At 36.6% G+C, this 18,911-nt stretch overlaps 2 protein-coding genes across 6 annotated transcripts; both read right to left on the bottom strand.

Annotated features, from left to right (window-relative positions):
• Nucleotides 1-939: 939 nt before the first annotated feature.
• LOC102577454 (putative arginine/serine-rich protein) lies at nucleotides 940-7,099 on the bottom strand. 3 transcript variants are annotated; one of them, NM_001287975.1, is given in 13 exon segments: nucleotides 1,004-1,276; nucleotides 1,493-1,533; nucleotides 1,646-1,689; nucleotides 1,692-1,712; nucleotides 2,040-2,153; nucleotides 2,569-2,634; nucleotides 2,709-2,919; nucleotides 3,000-3,165; nucleotides 3,267-3,347; nucleotides 3,442-3,488; nucleotides 4,978-5,066; nucleotides 5,656-5,730; nucleotides 6,782-7,051. In NM_001287975.1, coding segments are annotated over 12 exon segments (1,158 nt in total). In that variant the 5' UTR covers nucleotides 6,991-7,051; the 3' UTR covers nucleotides 1,004-1,276; nucleotides 1,493-1,498.
• A 1,249-nt stretch (nucleotides 7,100-8,348) lies between these two features.
• Nucleotides 8,349-18,583, bottom strand: LOC102587070 (BTB/POZ domain-containing protein At1g04390-like). 3 transcript variants are annotated; one of them, XM_015310944.1, is made up of 9 exons: nucleotides 18,351-18,439; nucleotides 16,949-17,028; nucleotides 16,618-16,744; nucleotides 13,105-13,612; nucleotides 12,887-13,020; nucleotides 12,350-12,795; nucleotides 10,933-12,057; nucleotides 10,342-10,494; nucleotides 8,349-9,604 (listed from the first exon to the last, which is right to left on the bottom strand). In XM_015310944.1, exons 4-9 carry the CDS (start codon nucleotides 13,547-13,549, stop codon nucleotides 9,154-9,156), a joined length of 2,754 nt encoding a protein of 917 aa, XP_015166430.1. In that variant the 5' UTR covers nucleotides 13,550-13,612; nucleotides 16,618-16,744; nucleotides 16,949-17,028; nucleotides 18,351-18,439; the 3' UTR covers nucleotides 8,349-9,153.
• Nucleotides 18,584-18,911: the final 328 nt, after the last annotated feature.

Below are 18,911 nucleotides of genomic sequence, written 5' to 3'. Positions count from 1 at the left end.
TGTCTCATTTCTGGGTTTGAATTTATTATTTGTTTTCCCTCCAAAGCTTAATTGTCCTTTTCGGTTTAGTCTGCTTTGGGCCTATGGGCCCTAATTTAAACCCGCTAACCACTGTACTTCAGAATTGATTATTTACCTATCAATCTCTCCTCTCTTGCTTCCTCGCCTCTCTCCCTTTCTCGTCCCTCTGTATTTGTATTTGTGTAGTCAGTATCAATTATCTAATGAATTCTGTCTATTTCATGTATACAATAACAAATATGCATTGATATATCCAGTATATATAGATGCATAGTTATATATTGATTCTGATGGAACATTGATATATCTAGTGTATTTGTGATGTATCTAAAGTATTTTGTGCATAAATACATCTATCTAATATCAAAGATAGATACATACTTAGAAAAGAAAAGGAAGATATAATTGTCCAAATACGTGTATATATGCATAAATACATGTATATCAACTATAATTTGGAATCAATTTTAACTTGTTGATTGACATTACTTTTAATCTCAAACCCCACTTTGTGAGATTATATTGAATATATTGTTGTAGTAAGTCAATGCAATTATCCTATTGAACGTGGACAAATAATTAAATACCATGCCCGGTAGTTTAAAATCTAAACTTTATATGTCATGGGGAACCATTATTCTCATCGCTTGGGCTAACAGCTCATTCCATTTATGGTAGCAAAATGTTAATCATCAAATTACCCAATTGACCAGTATAATTAAACCCCAAATTCAGTTGATGGCAATCATTTATCTACTAAAATGATTTAAGAAGTATCCAAGAACAAAGATAAAATGGAGTAGGAGTTCTATTTTGAAACAGGTATTTTAAGAAATAAAAAAAACATATTAGGAATGATGGTAAAGTATTTAATCAAATTAAAAGTGCTGATACGAGAAAAGGTTTACAGTTTAGCTATCATTTTCTGATGTTTCTCTTCCCACTTTTTCAACTAATATGTTTACTGTCGTTGGAAGATATCTGAGGCACAGCAATGCAATTAACCAAAATAATGTGAATTTGGACATCAGTATACAATCATTAAAAGCATTCACATTCATACGTTCAAATGAAGCAATCAAGTGAGGTGCAGGGTGTCCTAATGGACTCCTTTCTCCAGCAGAATTAAGATTACAAAGCTCATCCGTTAAGGAGCGTCCATGTCGCGGATTCCTTGCAAGAGCAACAAACCTAGGGCTTGCGAGGCGGCGAACTGCTGCTGTTACTGTTGCTAGGGCTCCTCCCTCTTAAAGGCCTGCAATTTTATGAAGCACCAGCATATTATAACCAGTAACATAATATCAACAAACATAATTATCAGTCGTTTCTATAGTCAGATTACAAAACCATCTGCAAAGTGTCTTGTAGCTCTGGAGCTTAGCTTTCTCCAAATGTAAGGAAAAAACCACCATATGAATAACTAACTAAAGCAAGAATCCAAAACAATAGCAAGAGAATACACGGAACTCACCTTCTCTTAGGACTGCGACTCTTTGAAATCTTGCGGGGTCCCTAAAACAATAAGCAAATTATATCCACATCAAACATAATTGTTGACCCAAGGGAAAAAACAAACAATCTAACAGGTAAGTTAGTTAAATTAGAGACCCAACCAAACACAGACCTTGCGAGGACTGGGAGAAGAAGAGTAGGATGATGACCTCCCACGTCTTGCAGCTGGACCCTTTCCCCTATACATGAAGCATTCACAAATAAGTTTTGCTTGTTCATATAAACAAGAAATGACATTCTTTCAGAAATTTAATAGCGTTATGTTCTTGATAATATGGTCATACAGATTAAATACACCCAAGAGAAAGAAACCAGGCATCTGAACATGCAATGTAAGAAGTGCCCAAAAGTATGCAAGTATAAAATGAGTAAGAGAGGCACAAAAGGAAACCTACAGACCCCACGTAATAGCAACAGACCCAGTTATTCAAAGACAGGACACAAAATTTGCTGTAATTAGACACTAGACATTTTAGTGATAAAGATGATACAAATTTATGCATTACCGCCTAGGAGAGATGGATCTTGATCGTGACCGGATAGGCCTTCTAATAGGAGAACGGCTAGACCGACGACCAATCGGAGATCTTCTGGGTGGACTTCTAGCACGTCGTGGAGAACTACAAACAAAGACAAGGAGACAAAGATACCATGAACTAACACTGTCAATTATAAATGTACATTAGCTAACACAACCAAGCCGTGTTTAAATAGTTCAGGCTACAGTTGACAATATTTTTAACATAAGAAGTACTGCAACTACTAACAAGAAAAACAATTGCCACCCATCATAGACAACAGTATTTCAACAGAAACTGATGGTATAAATCAAGTATTATATATATTTATCACACATACCTAAGCCACCAGACAGGTTTAACAATTAAAAGAACCTCTTTGAAGTATGTAACATCAGGTTTATCCCCACAGGTGCAAATCACCATGAAGGGACTTTATATTTATGGAGCACAGGAGAAGATATTTTCATCATTTACTTCAACTATTCAAGTTTATGAAATCAAAATGCCAACTCACCGTCGCCTTGGTGGAAGGGGAGAACGTCTTCGTACAGGACTGCCACGAATTCTTCTGGGAGAGCCCCTGCTGAAGATTTTACTCAGTAAAGGTACACATCAAAATTCCAAGATTTCAAGAGGAAATGTGAAATACCCAACCTAGGAGGTGTCCGATGACGTCTTAGTGGAGGTGATGGTGAACGGCGTCTCATGGGAGATGCAGGCCTCCTCCTTTGGGGAGGTGGACTGCCGCGCCTAAAAGGAGAATTTGCTCGACGGCGAACTGGAGAATCTGGCCCACGTCTAGGAGATCCTCTTCGTCCTATAGGAGACCTCCGAGGTGGAGAGGCAGGTTTTCGACGAGGAGATGCTGAATTTATCAAAGTACACCAGATTAAACAACGCATCATACAGACAATGAACAATTCCTAATATAACAGGATATCATACAGTCTTGTTGCCGTTTTGGTCCATCTTTCTCCACATCAACAGGGGCATTATCAGTTCTTGGAGCATCTCTTCTTGAGGAAGTTGCAACAGCCCTTGGAGGTGAGGCAGCCTTCTTTCGTTCAGGCAGGGTAAACCTGGCATGAACTACTTTCCCATCAATCTGTGCCTGCATTAACACCAACAGAACATTTTAGTTAGTCCCCCATTTCAAAAATAAAAATGATTGGATGCAATCACCAAGAGAATGTATAAATCTTAAAACCATACACCATCCATGTGTAGTTGGGCTTTCTCAGCATCAATTCTAGTCTTGAACTCAACATAAGCAAACCCTTTGGGAAGATTAACCTGCAACAAATGAATTCTTATATTAGAAAGAAAGTAAGGGGGGGAGATCACATAAGCTGTACACCGTCTAAAGATATGGCACTTGTTAACTTACAACATGATCAATGGCCAACTGCACATGCAGAATTTCACCAAAATTACCTGAAAAAAGGATAAGCTAGTTTTTAGACAGTTTAGGATGTGAATTTTGCAATTATTTGTCTACTTTATGTATATGCAGGTGTTGCTAATTCAAGTTTAAATGTGATTATTAGAAAAGGCCAACAGGAATGCTAAAGGGACGAAAAGACCACAAAAATGTGCAATGCAGTTCAACTGCGAAGCTGCGCAACCACGCAACCTGAAGCTACTGGCACGCAGCAAAGATGAAAGGCTTGAAATCCACTGGTCCTCTGCGTGCGCTAATGAGCCCAGCTGGGCGCCCGCACAGCATAGGCATGCAGATCACCAAATCAAAAGGCAATTCCGGGATTTTGCATGAGACACTATGCTATATGAGTTTGCAACTTGTCCCAGAGATAGGGCATCAAGAAAAAGACTAGGTTAGGAAGGAGAGAAGGAAAACACGGTACACTACTCAAATCCAAAACAGAAGTTGGGATTAAGAGTGTGGTTGTTATGTCTCTTTGTTCATCCCTGTTCTTAGTAAACTTACTCTACTCCATGGATAGTTTCTTTGAGGGTATTTGACAAACATGATGTATTGATGAATATGTTGGGATTTTAATTTACGTTCTAATGCTTGAACTTGTATGGGAGTTGAACTAAAATCTTATTTATTCGAAAGAGGAATAACTTATGAAAATTGTTGCATATTCTTGTTTGGATTGAATCAATATATCTTTTCTAAGTAATCGAAAGAGCCTGTTGACAATTATCGATTGAATCCTTAAGAATAATCCATAACATGTTCACTAGGGTAAAGTTAGTTTCTTCTTAAACTTGAGATTTACTTGGAAGAGAAATCTAAATCTTATGAATACTCCAATCAACTATCAAATTCGAGAGAATATATAGAACTTTAGATGTGATCAGTGACTTGATCGAATCCTTGCTATCATTTTGCACTTGTTTGGTTTTGTACCCTATCTTCTATTATAGCTATTAAGCATTGTAGTTACCAATTGTTTTAAGTAACAAATAGTCTATAATCATGGTTAATAACCGCAACCAACTCTCTTCTTTTGATCTCCTAAATAATAGTTAGCAAGATTTGATTGAATTATAATTTGTACCAATCCCTGTGGAGACGATCCTCATACTATACTATCTCTGACTAGTGAAGCACTAAATCTATAGTGTGTTTGTACTCATCAATTAACTCGCAATAACAGGGTTAGACTAGAACGTATGACATATAACTGGCTAGGTAAACAGAATGAATAGCATCAATAAGCAAAAGCTTGGACCATTTCTATTCTTCGGTTTTAGACTCTTCACTTGGTGCGTACCAAATACCAAACCGAATTTCAGTTGAGTTAGGTTCTTCTGTATGGACCTGATATAATGGGCTATTTACCCTGGACGGGTTGTTGGGTTATCAGTTGACATTTACAACCCTAGCTAAGAGTAAAATTTCTACAATTCTGGCAAATAAACTTCAGTGATCAAAAAGAAGTGCTGAACATACCAAATATTTCTTTCAAATGGTTTTCATTGACATTCCTGCTGAGCTGATCCACATGAATCACACGTGACTCAGGTATAGGAGATACTTTCCTGCAATCAGATCCCAAGTGTTACACATCAAAAAGTGCTACATGCAGTAACATTTTTGCATCATCAGAAGATATTGGTGTTAGTAACTATTTTTATCAACTTCATCCAAAATGGATAGGTTTTTTTCCCACTCCCCCAAAATTAATTTTGCAAACAGAAAGACAATCAGATTCCAACAAAAGAAGGTCATGCATTTATTTTCTGACTGTAACATCATTCATCAAATCATCAGACAACGAAGGCAGAAGGGGTGATGCATAGCTGAATGTTTCACCAACAGCACGCATGTCTATGTGAGTACTTGGGATGGAAAGGAACTGAAAGCATTTGAAATCATTTATTGAACAATTGTGGCCAGCTGTAATGCATATTCCAAAAAAAATCTTGATGAATGCAAGTGAGTCCACATTCAAAATGGCTCATAATGTTCCAACCCCCTTGTGTATGAGGAGAAAAACAAAGCCAAGAAAAAGAAAGGTATTCCCCCAAAAAAAACAGAAATTTGGATGTTATTGGAAGAGGTTTTTGTAAGTAGTTATGCATGAATAAACCAAAGTCGGATCTCAGATTAAAAAACAAACAACATTACCTTGGAGGTGGAGAAGCTTTCTTAGACTCTGGTGGTGGTGGCGGCGAGCGGCCTCGCTTAGATACTCCAGCAGGGCTAACAAAACCATATTAACAACAAAAGAAAGGGTTTAGGATCATTCAGCAATAAGAAGACTGGAGAAGAACTTTAGCTATTTTTCCAGATTGAAAACTAATAGAACAGAAACATTTCAAGAAATTTTCATGCTAGTACAACCTGTCTAAGCTCAATAACAAATAAACAAAAAATACATGACGACAAAAAGAGGCCAATTCTTGTTTCCAATTTCTATTCCGGTAGTGCGCCCACCTCGACTATTCCACAAGCAAGTACCTGCTACCTCACCAAGACATGTACCGGGTGACTCTGCCTATTAATGCTTAGATATCTTGCTTAGACAGACGGCAAAAAACAAACAACCTAGCGTCTTTTGTCTCCGATGGATTTGAACCTTGGTCTCCAAGGTTTTCGCCCACTTCGGTGACAACTTGCATGTTGTGACAACTTAAGAAAAGCAGCAGGAAATGCCATAAATTATCAAATATAAACCATCTGCACTTGCAGAAGCGAATAATAGCAGAGAATTAGTTCACATGGCCCAGGAAATAGAGGATACAGCTTAACACTCTTCAAACAGTGGAACAATACGGAACAACTATGAATTACATAGCAAAACTAGCCTCTTGACCTATATAATGTTTGAAATGCAAAACTACAGAATATATATCCATTTTATATCTAACCAGCCAACAATCAGAACTCAGATTCAGTAACAACAAAAGCAACTAGCAATTTTAATGCGACTCCGTGCTACTCTGTGCCCAACTCTACTTCAACCATAACACTTTTCGATGTCATAAACCTTGCGAATCTAACATAATTCAAGCAGCCATATGCACATTAACCAACAGCAGCAACTACTTCACCTCAATTCAAAGAAGTTAAACATATTTGGGCTCATTTCATTCAGTACTCTATAGTTTGTAAGTTAACTCTCCGACATTAGACATTCTGCTAGCATACAAATCTCAAAACAACCAATATCACGTTATAACATGAAAATAAGCGGGAAAAGACTATAAAAATGCATTATGCAACTAATACACATTTGAAAGAGAGTATAAACCTTTTTCGCTGAGAAGGAGGGAGACGACTAGGGCTGCGAGAACTTGCACTGCGGGAAGCAGAGGAAGATGAAGAAATTGATCTGGAGCGGGATCTAGATCGAGAACTTGAGGAGCGAGAGTTTGAAGGAGTGTAAGAGCGAGACCGGGAACGAGAACGAGAAGACGAGCCTGAAGGTGAAACCGCACGGCCTCGACCTGGTTTCGCCATTGGCAACAGCTTACTCCGAAACCCCAGTGATAAACCCTAACAACAGAGAGAGCTGTCGATGGAGTACATTTGGGCAAAAAGGTTATCAGCTTCTAGCCCCGAAAAATAAAATGGGCCGAAGTGGGCTGTATCGTATTCACTACTATTTACGGGTCGTTTGGTAGAGTGTACATTAAAATAGTATATAGTATATCAGTAATGTTCGGATTAATAATGTTTAGATTATATTTTTGTTTATTATTTGATTTGATATACTAAGGGCAATTTTATTTTTAATCATGTTTATTTATGTATTAGTAGTTTTTATATAACTAATATGATAGTTTGCTATTGTTTAATTACACACCCTATAATACTGAACAAGATTTATAACATGGATTAATAAATGGTGTGTAAAACCGAATCGACCGATAAATCGAACCGAGAAAAGTGTTATTGGTTTATTGTTATTGGGTTATTGGGTTAACGGTTTCTTAATAGTTTTATAATAAAAAAAATTATCGGGTTATCGATTCGGTATTGATTTTCAATATTGGGTTATTGGGTAAATCGATAACCCCTTAAGAGTTAAGATTATAGTAATTTACTACTTTTACATATACATACATATTAGTAAATATTAATCTCAATATCTTAATAGTTATGTCTTTGACATTTAGCCATCAATTCACACTTCGTTGTGACTTTGAGTTCAACAACTTTACATCATACAACTCGTCAAAACCTAAAGTAAGAACCATATTCCTCTTGATTTCTCTTTATCTTACACATGCACAGTTCTTTTCGTGTTTGTTATTATTATTTCTATTTTATGAGTTTTTGTAAAGTTACATTATTGTCTTGTCGTGTCAAATTTATTAGAGAAGCCATATATTTGTTTTATAAGCATTTTCTTATTGGTTAAACCGAAAACCGAACTGTTAAGGACCAAAATCGATAAATCGAAAACCAATAAAAAATTATCTTATTGGTTCGTTATTGGTTTAGCGTATTTAAAAACCAAAAACCGATAATACGTAAAATCAAATCGAACCGACCGATGCACTAGATTAATTATGCATAAACTGAAAACCATACTAAATAAAGAATTATTAAATAATAAATGACTAATACATATATATATATATATATATATATATTTCCTAGTACATTCTACCATTTTGATTTTCTAATTCTAGTTTGTACACATTTAGACAAATTATTTATTTGCATTTGGACTAATACCACGAGATACTTGTTATCTTTAATTACATTGCGCATATCTCAATTAATAATTATTAACTATATTCATTAAGATTTGGATAGGTAGAAAGAAATCCCCTGGTATTTTGTGTAGAATTTGAACTCGAAACTTCAAGTAAGATTAACAATACAGTCCAAGTGTTGTATAAAACAAGTAATATAATGTCAAAAGTTTGAGATAGTTGAGAGACATTTCTTGAGGAATGACATCCTAAAAAGGATGTAATTTGAGCTATAGGAAATCATTACTTAATGCCAGCCACTACACAGCAAATTATGGCTCATAACAAAGATCAACACACCAGCCCTTATATATACATTGTCTGAGTTCCTTAATGTGGATTATGACATACAGATATAATCAAAGCAGGGACAGCAACAAGAGACAATGGCTCGAATGATGTTCCTTACTCTGGTTGAGCGAAAATGAACAAGGTCTAACACCACGCGTACTTTTGTCTTATAACAGATGAAGTTGTATAATCAAAGCAGGGGAAGCAAAATATGCACGAATGCTTAGGCTTCTATCAGCGTCGAATCAAAACTCCTTGAAAAAAAGTGCTCCCCACTAAGCAAGATTGAGGAAGGTCTACCATCAAACAAACTTCTCCTCTAACAGATACAGAGCTGTACATGTGTTTTTCTCGTAGAAAAGTTCCAATATCCACTCAAACGTAGAGTTGCTGATAATCGATCATGACAGCTTGTCAATATTGATTGATTGAGTTGGAAGACTCCCAGACTGAATATCAAGCCATTTGCTTGCAATACCTTGAGTGGCCAGATAGTGAAGTACGTCCATCACATCGTTCAAACTATTAATGAACACCTTAACTCAACCAATCTCTGCTCTTTTCAAAGCCTGGAAAGTATGTTGTCCATGTCCAAAAAGACGTATTATCTAAAATGTGACTGGAAACATCATGTCAATGTGACCAAGTGTCCATTTCTTTGAGAAAACTGAACAGAGGCAGCACGGATAATTTCAATGAGATGCTCATCCAATGCATCAAACTCGCTTGAGTTACGTAGATGATGATACATAGGGGATAGATACTCAGCTGCAACTTCAACTAGCTTCCATTGATTGAGGTTAGCAGCCATCTGGATAATTTTTATTGACAAGTACTGACAGGAATCCAAAATGGATACAATCAGTCTAAAACATTTTTCATGCAAGTCTTCTAAGAGCCAAAATTGAGCAAGCGAACATAGTTCTACATAGGGCTCAAGTTCGCGTAGCTTTTCCTCCTTACTCAGATTATCCCATAGACAGCCAGATATTGGTCTAGGCAACTCACCAGAATAGAACCAGCTGACTAACTTAACCAAGGAATCCCAACAAACTGGCACCTTGATGGTCAGTGAATGGCTGAAACAAAACCAAAAAATGTAGTATCAGCTAAACATTAGGGAGAAAAAAGGAGAAAAATATGTAGCAACAGAAATAAACTCCATAATGTAGTTATTTTTCTTTTGGGTAACATTCTACCTTCAGGAAAAAAAAAAACTACTTCTAAACTTGAGAAAACAGAATTGGCTGGCACTTAGTAGAACTAGGTTCAGTAAAAATATCAAACCTAGCATATGCACCAACAGGAGAAAATATTGTCTCAACAATCCATAATCATTTCTAGGCAAAAATTTCTTCAGAGCTACAATCACATACTACACAACCTTTAGCCAAATGATACCTCAGCTGATTCCGCATGTGGTTAATCTGAACATGTACATGGGGGAAATTTTGGACAGAAAAAAGTATGGTCATAAATTGATTTCACACAACCCAAGTCAATATATAGGAAGGAATAATCACTCATAAGCACATAATGTAGGAAAGCAGGGGACTGGGAGGGGCACAAGAGTTGAGAGCTATGGCCATAAATTAACGTAATCTTCTGAGCAACCAGTATACAAAAAAAGATATCTTGAGAGATGTAGAACGCTTGCATTTAAACTGCTAAGAGGTCACAAATTCATATTGATCAAGCTATTAAAGTCTCTGTACAACCATGAAAAATCCTACGTATTAGCAATTCATCCAACTGTGGAGTAAACCAAGTTATAACTATGAATCCACATAATGTTAAAGCAACCTATTTGGAATACCTTTCTTGCATTCCTGACTGGAATAGAGCCCGTAAGTATTCACAACTTGGCCACAGTATAACTTTGTGAACATGCAGGTGTAAAACAGATATGGAGCACGAACTGCAGTCCTGATTACTTGGTCCCGAAGTTTCAGCCTCCAAAATAATGTCCCTGATTTGCAAGCGGAAAAGGGCAAAAATTGTCATATCTTAGTCTATACAAAAAGCATAAATTAAGATACAAAACACATATTACTAGAAGTTATAACACCTTCAGGTGTCTCTACATAGCTAACACAGTAGAGAAGTCAAAGAAAATTCCAACAGCTCATATCATGAAGTGTTTAGTATTTATCTATAAACATACTTCACACATCAAGGATAGATTCAAATGTTATCCATTAATGAAGTCTACAGGCTGTTGGCCAGTGATCAGCCTCATGCTAAATAAACTATTATATCTAGATAAAGCTAAAGCAACTCCGTACATCCACCACAACATAAAAATGAGTTCTGGAAGAGAATTTAAGCCAAAAAGACACAAATGAAGTCTCTAAGTCTAACACGACATACAAATACCCAAAATGAATAGTGAAAAAAGGATTCATACGAAAAATTACGTCCAGCTGGCTCAAGAGCAGAGGTAAAATCAAAGCTTGGGAATGGAGTTCCCCATTTCAGATTGCTTCCACAAAGCAATTGTACTAGAGATTGCAAATTGCAATGTTTGGCTAAAATTTTCAACTTCTTCACAAGGTCTTCTCCTGCTTCAAAGGATCCTGAATAAATATACTCTAATAACTTTGTCAGTGACTGGCAATCAACATGAGCAGAGAGGCGAACTTTGGTGATTAACCTATTGCATGAATCTGAATCCTGCTTATAAGAAGAATCAAATGTTTTCTCCTTAAGCAATTCTTCAGGAGGTAACAGTGATGGGCATCTAACCAGAAGAATAACACCATGGACACGCACAGGTTCCTGATTTTTAATTATAAGTTCCACATCAGAATGCTCATTGTCAGTAAGGAGTTCCCGAAATTCTCTCCCAAACTTACTTGGAAACCCATATAATCCAAGATGGCGAAGAATATAAGCAGCGTACCATCGTGGTCCGGAGTAAGAATTGTTTATGCAGATCTCCTGGAGATCTCTTATAAAAGCAGCTCGCAATTCCATCTGATTCTGAAAGATGCCACAGCGATCTTCCGCATTTATCAATTCAGCAAGAGCCACAAGTCCAAAAAGTAAAAGCATATCTTCACCTTCCCAATCTTCTGAAGAAGGCCAGCAACAAGTCCTTCCACTGAAATGGCTTTGCACATGAGGAGCCACACTAGATCTATTTAGGTGGACAGGATTGTCAAACCACCAACTAATGAAGCTCGACAGAATGTTTATTCCTCCATGCTGAATTACATGCTTCTGATATTTTGGCAGAGCTGAATAACATGCCAGACTTGTCAAGCTTATGACAAGTCTAAAATTACTCGGTATTCCAAACTTGTTTCCAGAAGATGCGGCTTTCAAACTATCCAGTAAATATCCCACATAGTCCTTTCCCTTCAGTGCCAGAACTTCAGATAGGATGAATCTTGCTTTGGAAGAAATGTACTTGCTGGGAGAATAAATCATCATAAGGACTGCTCTAGATGCTGGTTCACTCTCTGATGAATGACAAGCATTCCCTTGAGAAATTTGGCGAGAGGTGAGGATAGAGTCCACGAAGGCCATGCTTTCAAAGACAAAAACAAACAGAAGCACATGCAGAGTGATTAGGGAAAATGTCTCACGTCGATACACTCGCTAGGAGTTTCTACATTTTTACATTCTGTAAACAAAATAACTTTATATATATACCCACACATACACATATACATGTATGTAATATGTATGCGTGTATGTGGTGTGTACACACATATACATGTATGTAATATGTATCCGTGTATGTGGTGTGTGTATGTGTATACATATATAGATAAATTTGGAGAAAATTGAAATTGTACCAAGATTTACGGTTCGATTACCATGCACAAACAACGAGAACATTAAACACAGTCTCATTTCCATGCATCTTGGGGAAGAAATCTTCCATACAATTTGCTGTGAGGCATCCGAGGATATCCCAAACATATGGTCTCAGTGGAAGAAGAACATCAGTATCAAAGACCTCTTCTAACTTGACGATCTGCTCTTGCAGAGATAAGCTATGTAGAGACTGCTGAGTTGTGTCAGAATTTCCTATGATAAGTCTAAGAAGAACCCTATCAACTCCTGCCTTCCAAAAATAGAAGTGGTGGTCCCCTTCCCAACGAGTGATCAGAGCTAAACGGCATGCCTCGACTAGTATGGACATTTGGTCCTTAGCAAGCTTTCCAGCATCCAAACTCCACTTACTCATTAAGGTAATAATAGCTTTCACAATGGGATCACAAGACAATTTAATAATTTTTGAACATCCTTGTTCACTTGTCTGAGCAATTAAAATATATCAATGTAAGCGACAGAAAAAAACTTGAGCTCCTAAACAGGATAAAGGATAACAGTTCAGTATCAATTGCTACCATTAAACATTGAGCAAGTCTTAATCCCTCTATCTGGACGGAATACGGGTTTGAACTGTCCAAACTGTCCACCATAATTTTTACAAGACCTTCTCCATCCTCCAAAAGCTTATTAGTTCCATTGCCACATAGAGCTGCAACCCAAAGTAAGAATGCAATATCATGAGTCTAAGCCACAGAGAGGAGAAAGGTAAGAAATTTGCAGGAAATATGAATACCTAAAGCAGAAAATAGCTGCATAACAGCAATTTTGATAGAACAGTCAGGGTTGAGCTTGACAGTATCTAAGATACTAAACAATTTCTTATCAGTCCAAACATGAAATCGAGAAGGAGGCCAACGCCACAAAATTTTACTTAGTAGAGAAGCCATCTCTTGAAAATACTCAGTTGCCTTATTTTCAGTGGAGTATCCTTTTACATTCTCAACTAGATCACCAACCACTTTTGTGGTTTTTAAGATCTCCCAGACCTTTTTCTCTCTTTTAGAAGTCAGATTTGATAAAATCAAATTCAAGGCAGAGGCACAAGATATGGCTACTCGTAATTCCCGGAAACTTAACAAGGATGACAAAGGATGAATGAGATTAGAAAAGTGAGGCTGCAGCATTGAACTTGGTATCATGCGGACGATCTTAACAGCTACATCTGAGGCCAATCTCATTGTGGCTTCACTTTTTGATGCTAGAATACTTCCTACAGCTCCAACAATGTCACCAACTGATTCCTGATATGAAAATAAAATACCGGAGGTAGAACGTTATTCAAACAGGTTGATCCCCGCAAGAGACACACACAACTACAGGAAATAGTACCAGTTGTGAGAAATATAGGAGAAGAATATTATTGAATTGTGTTGTTATTTACATTATTACATTGAGACCCTATTTATAGACCCTAGAATACAATCCTTTACCAAGTAGGATACTATTTAGTATTCCTATTTCTATTTCTATTCCTATTCCTGTTCTAATAGGATTGTATAAACTTATTCCTATTCTAATAGGATTGTATAAACCTATTCCTATTCTAATAGGATTGTGTAAGCCTATTCCTATTCTAATAGGATTGTGTAAGCCTATTCCTATTCTAATAGGATTGTGTAAGCCTATTCCTATTCTAATAGGATTGTGTAAGCCTATTCCTATTCTAATAGGATTGTGTAAGCCTATTCCTATTCTAATAGGATTGTGTAAGCCTATTCCTATTCTAATAGGATTGTGTAAGCCTATTCCTATTCTAATAGGATTGTGTAAGCCTATTCCTATTCTAATAGGATTGTGTAAGCCTATTCCTATTCTAATAGGATTGTGTAAGCCTATTCCTATTCTAATAGGATTGTGTAAGCCTATTCCTATTCTAATAGGATTGTGTAAGCCTATTCCTATTCTAATAGGATTGTGTAAGCCTATTCCTATTCTAATAGGATTGTGTAAGCCTATTCCTATTCTAATAGGATTGTATGAACCTATTCCTATTCTAACACTCCCCCTCAAGCTAGTGCATACAATTCATGTACCTAGCTTGTTACAAATGTAATTAACACGAGGAATGATGAGGGGCTTGGTGAGATATCTACAAGTTGATCAATCGACTTCACAAAATTGACAATCAATCTCAATGTGCTCAATGTCAATGTGCTTGGTCTTCTCATGAAATACTGAATTTGATGCATAATGCCGATAAAACACAGAGTGATAAAATTACAGTGTTGGAACTTCCCAAACCAAGCTTGCAAAGGCTGTTTCAGACCATAGAGTAACTTACGTAATCAACTTACAAGGCTACTAAACTTCCCCTGGGCAACAAAATTAGGTGGTTGCTCCATATAGACTTTTTCACAATGCAGTAACATCTTAGGCATATTCTCTTTCTTTTCTTGCTTTTCAAGAGTTCATTAAGAGAATCAACCAACAAAAAAGTCTCTAGCTCAGGTGACTCACACCTCCCTCCACGTCAAATATTACAACAAATGTTTAGACAAGATTGTCATTTGCATTGTTCAATAAACATGACATTGTCCATCAATTGTTACCTTAAGCCGCTCATGTGCCTCTCCTACAGTTCTTCCATCCTTCTTTTTACGCCAATTATGACCATCTTTACGGAAGTACCTGAGGACCCTCTTATTAAAGAGAAACATAGATCCACCTGTTGATAACATCACCTCTGTAAGATAGCAGTGGCAAAAGAAGATAGCACAGCATGATTCTGACGTAAGGAGGTTACCACTAGATATGTTTTTAAAAAATGGGTCATTATTATGAATAGATATTATTCATCTTAATGAAATGGGAGCAAATATATAAAGAGGGAGGAGACTACTAGCTGGCTTTTGAGGTGGTTGATGCGCAAGTTGGTGATCGTCATGATTCTGTAGTATGAAGAGCACTTCTGCAGGTCTTAACCACCTAAAATGGCCTTCTCGAACCAAATCATTTATGTTGTATCCTGAAACATGAAATAGAAACAGTAGCTAAAATCTTCCAGTGCAGCAATTACGGCTCCTCAGAACCAATGTTCGAAGGGCGCAGCACATATAAGCACACATCAATAGTTTCCGAGGAAAAAAACTATTTTTAGGAAGAACCTGTTTAAAGTGTTATGACAAACTTTCACAGAATGGGTGGACGACAGTAAAGGCAACAGGATATGGGTTTTCTGTGTGTTGCGAAAGTAAAACCTTCTAAGCCAAAAAACAAGAACTTTTAACCTCATGTTCTTGCAGATTTCTGAAATTCATACCATGAGATACATATTCTTCTTAAACCTAAAGGCAGTAAACAGGACTGTTTCTCACTGATATATGGGTATCCTTATAGTTGGCAAACTAAGAAAAGGTTGTTACTGTGAGAAATATTGGAAAAGAATATTATTGAATTGTTGTTTACATTATTACATTGAGACCCTATTTATAGACCCTAGAATACAATCCTTTACCAAGTAGGATACTATTTAGTATTCCTATTTCTATTTCTATTCCTATTCCTGTTCAAATAGGATTGTATAAACTTATTCCTATTTTAATAGGATTGTATAAACCTATTCCTATTCTAATAGGATTGGTTAAACCTATTCCTATTCTAACACCAGTCAAGACTATACTGCCTTCCAAAAATAAAATAGTGAAATTGAAATACTTATGATATATGCTTTTAAAAGGAAAACAAGAGAAAATTAGTGAGAAGGAAAGTATTGGTAGAAGGTTCTTTTTTAAGTATCAGTATCTACAAGTTAAAATACTCACAACTATGAGTTTTCATAGGAAGAAATCAACTATCTGGAATCTAATCTTTTGGTTTCGGTATAAGAGGTTGGGTATCTCAACCGGAGAATTAACATCAAAGCTCGCTGTTACAAAGGCAACCTAAATTCACCACTCTTTTTTGTAAATAGAGGTACATTTTTGGGTAGCAAGGTGGTCTGGATGCGCATAGTAGGAGGCTAGGAGCTTAGTACACTGGGTGGGATTGCCCTTCAGTGTGATTTTCATCACATGGATCTATTATTCCAGTTCAATTTACTCAGGAAGGCTTAAGGCTCCCCAAAAATATCTTTTGCATAACAAAGGCAAAATAAAAACGAGCATGAACATGACACATCTCCAAGTTGCAGTTCATTTCTGTCTCTTGCATGTTCTTACCAACAGATAATAGGCAATCCAAATGACAAAAATACGAGATCAAGTGCTCTCCAAATTTATACAAGATTGGTAAGTGGAAGACGAATTACCTTCACAACTTGGTGTTGTAATGATTCAGCAGATATACTATCAAGAAATGCATCAACTGAACGAACCACAAGTCTTTGTATCTCAATATCAGAATAGTACCACTTTGGACCCTTGTCATCGCAACATCTACAAGAAACAAGCAAATTAGTAAAAAATAGGATGTGTCATATTCGAATGATTGCCACCCCAATAAAAACATGCACTTATTATGTCTTCAGTTTTCACTGTTCATAGGAGCAAATGGTGTTTCAAGTATGGTCTTTGAGGAACACTGGATAGAGATTATAGGACTACTGCATATCAAGTGAAAATCATGAAAATGATGCTCACTCTGATTATCGACCCTAAATTCCGCTGTTATTCAAGTCCCTGTTCTGGTGAAGTTAGTAGCTAAATCAGCACTGTCCATTCTTCAGATAAATGAAGCATAGCCATCAGTTACATCCAAAGGCAAATGGTATTTGTGAAAAATGTTAAGAGGATTCATATAAACTACCCCAACTACTTTGGTTTGAGAAGTGGTGATTGATTGAACAACTGATAGCAGTAATAACAGAGGATAATTAATTCTATAAAGAAAATGAAGAATAACTTTGATATGCTGTTAAAGTGTGGTGGAAAACAGGTTGCAATTTCCCCTTTGCCAATGCATCCAGACCTGTTTTTCCATTTTGTTCTTTCAATTGAATTCTCCAAGTAGTGGCAATAGGCTGCTGAACCCCTTTCGAATCTCTTTTTTTAAAAAAAGGTTCAGCAGCTGCAACAAGCACCTAGGGGCCACTGGATGAAGCAATATATGTGAGATTTTGTATCGAACACATGGCGTAACTAGGACCTTTCAAATTCTGTTAGTTCTGTATACTTGGTGGATTGGTTAGCTTGGAACAACTCAATGTACCACATAATATGCTTACTAGGCTTCAGAATTTAAATTCCTTTAACTTCTTTACTACCACGATTTGTGTGTCTTCCAAACATCGTTTATAGCCAAAAATTCCTTTAACTTCTTTACTACCACGATTTGTGTGTCTTCCAAACTTCGTTTATAGCCAAAATTGATTGCCCAAAAGACCGGCTCAACAATCTGCAGCTCAGTGCAACGTTTCTGTTAGTCAAACAAGCATATCTTTACAATAACCAGTTGAAAACCACCTGGACAAGTACCATTATATATCATACTCGCTTCCGAGATCATTGTTCTACCCTGTGACCCCTTACAGTGAGACATTTTGCAACGAGAGCTGACGAGAAATCCACACAGTGGCGGAGCCAGGAATTTGGCAAAGACTGTGCAACTTTCCTTTCAGTTGCATTAAGGGTATGCAAAATTGTATGCACACTCATAATAGCTAACATTTAACCTCATGTATACCACATAATTTTCCGACAAAGACTAAGGTGGCTCCGCCTATTTATGACCGAGAAATCTATTGTTCCAGCTTGGAAACTCAGCAGATACTGAACCCATACCTCTACCCTTATCATTTAAATACCACACTTAGGTTTACCAACACATCTCGTGCAGTTGAACCAAAGCTCTAGGAGCTTCAATAAATCTCATAGAAACATCGGAGTCTCAATAGTTTTCAAAATTCCCCAATCTCGAATCAATCAATAAACCAAAAACCAACAAAAATCATCATCTACGCCTAATCAGGACCCAACAATTCCAATACTATACGAAATGCTGTAAGAGAAAAATTGTAAGAAAAATATATGAAGTTATGTTTACCTAGTGCCGAGATTGAGAGCATGATAAAGGCGTTGATGAAGAGTCAAGATGTGGCCATTAATACCACGACTGTTATCTGCAGCTTGCTTTGAAGAAGACGATGACCTCATTTCTGCAAACTCAAAAGTTTTTTCAATTTAGAAAAAAACACGCAATTTGTAGTTGTACTCGCTGCAGTCGGTTGTTGTGTAGCCGCCCAAATGCACTCTTTTTCCCTATGGGGGTGGGGTTGCCCCTTCGTATCGAAATCCGATTAAATTTAAATTAAATTTGTGCTTCTAACAAATATATTCTTTTCATTTTTAAGACCCAAAAATTTTATTAACACCTTGTTTAAGATGGTTGTTATTCATTGTATAGTTAGTTTAAATATATGTTTATTTTAATAAGTTTCATTCTATGTGACAATCAATTTGATGTGATTGTGTGTTACCTTAATATTTTTTTCTTAGTTGTTCTTAATCTTATTTTTATTTTTTATCGTACCTTTTTATAGTAGTTTTACACCGTATACTATTTTCTCCTGTAGGTTTATTATTCTAAGAAGATAAAAAGGTTCAA

Source organism: Solanum tuberosum, unplaced genomic scaffold, assembly GCF_000226075.1.
Source record: "Solanum tuberosum cultivar DM 1-3 516 R44 unplaced genomic scaffold, SolTub_3.0 scf00149, whole genome shotgun sequence".
Taxonomy (NCBI): Eukaryota; Viridiplantae; Streptophyta; class Magnoliopsida; order Solanales; family Solanaceae; genus Solanum; species Solanum tuberosum.
The sequence above is the reverse complement of the archived record's forward strand: the minus strand, read 5'-3'. Positions and strand labels throughout refer to the sequence as shown.

What these genes read in the sequence shown, in the direction of transcription:
- LOC102577454 (XM_006352519.2), bottom strand. Translation starts at nt 6,990, where the DNA reads ATGGCGAAACCAGGTCGAGGCCGTGCGGTTTCACCTTCAGGCTCGTCT. An exon ending in CCCAACTACACATGGATGGT is followed by an intron (nt 3,166 to 3,266) that starts GTATGGTTTTAA and finishes GTGTTAATGCAG; the next exon opens with GCACAGATTGATGGGAAAGT. An exon ending in AGTCGCAGTCCTAAGAGAAG is followed by an intron (nt 1,277 to 1,492) that starts GTGAGTTCCGTG and finishes ATAAAATTGCAG; the next exon opens with GCCTTTAAGAGGGAGGAGCC.
- LOC102587070 (XM_015310944.1), bottom strand. Translation starts at nt 13,549, where the DNA reads ATGAGATTGGCCTCAGATGTAGCTGTTAAGATCGTCCGCATGATACCA. An exon ending in GACTTGCTCAATGTTTAATG is followed by an intron (nt 12,796 to 12,886) that starts GTAGCAATTGAT and finishes TTAATTGCTCAG; the next exon opens with ACAAGTGAACAAGGATGTTC. An exon ending in GTTCTCGTTGTTTGTGCATG is followed by an intron (nt 12,058 to 12,349) that starts GTAATCGAACCG and finishes TGTCTTTGAAAG; the next exon opens with CATGGCCTTCGTGGACTCTA.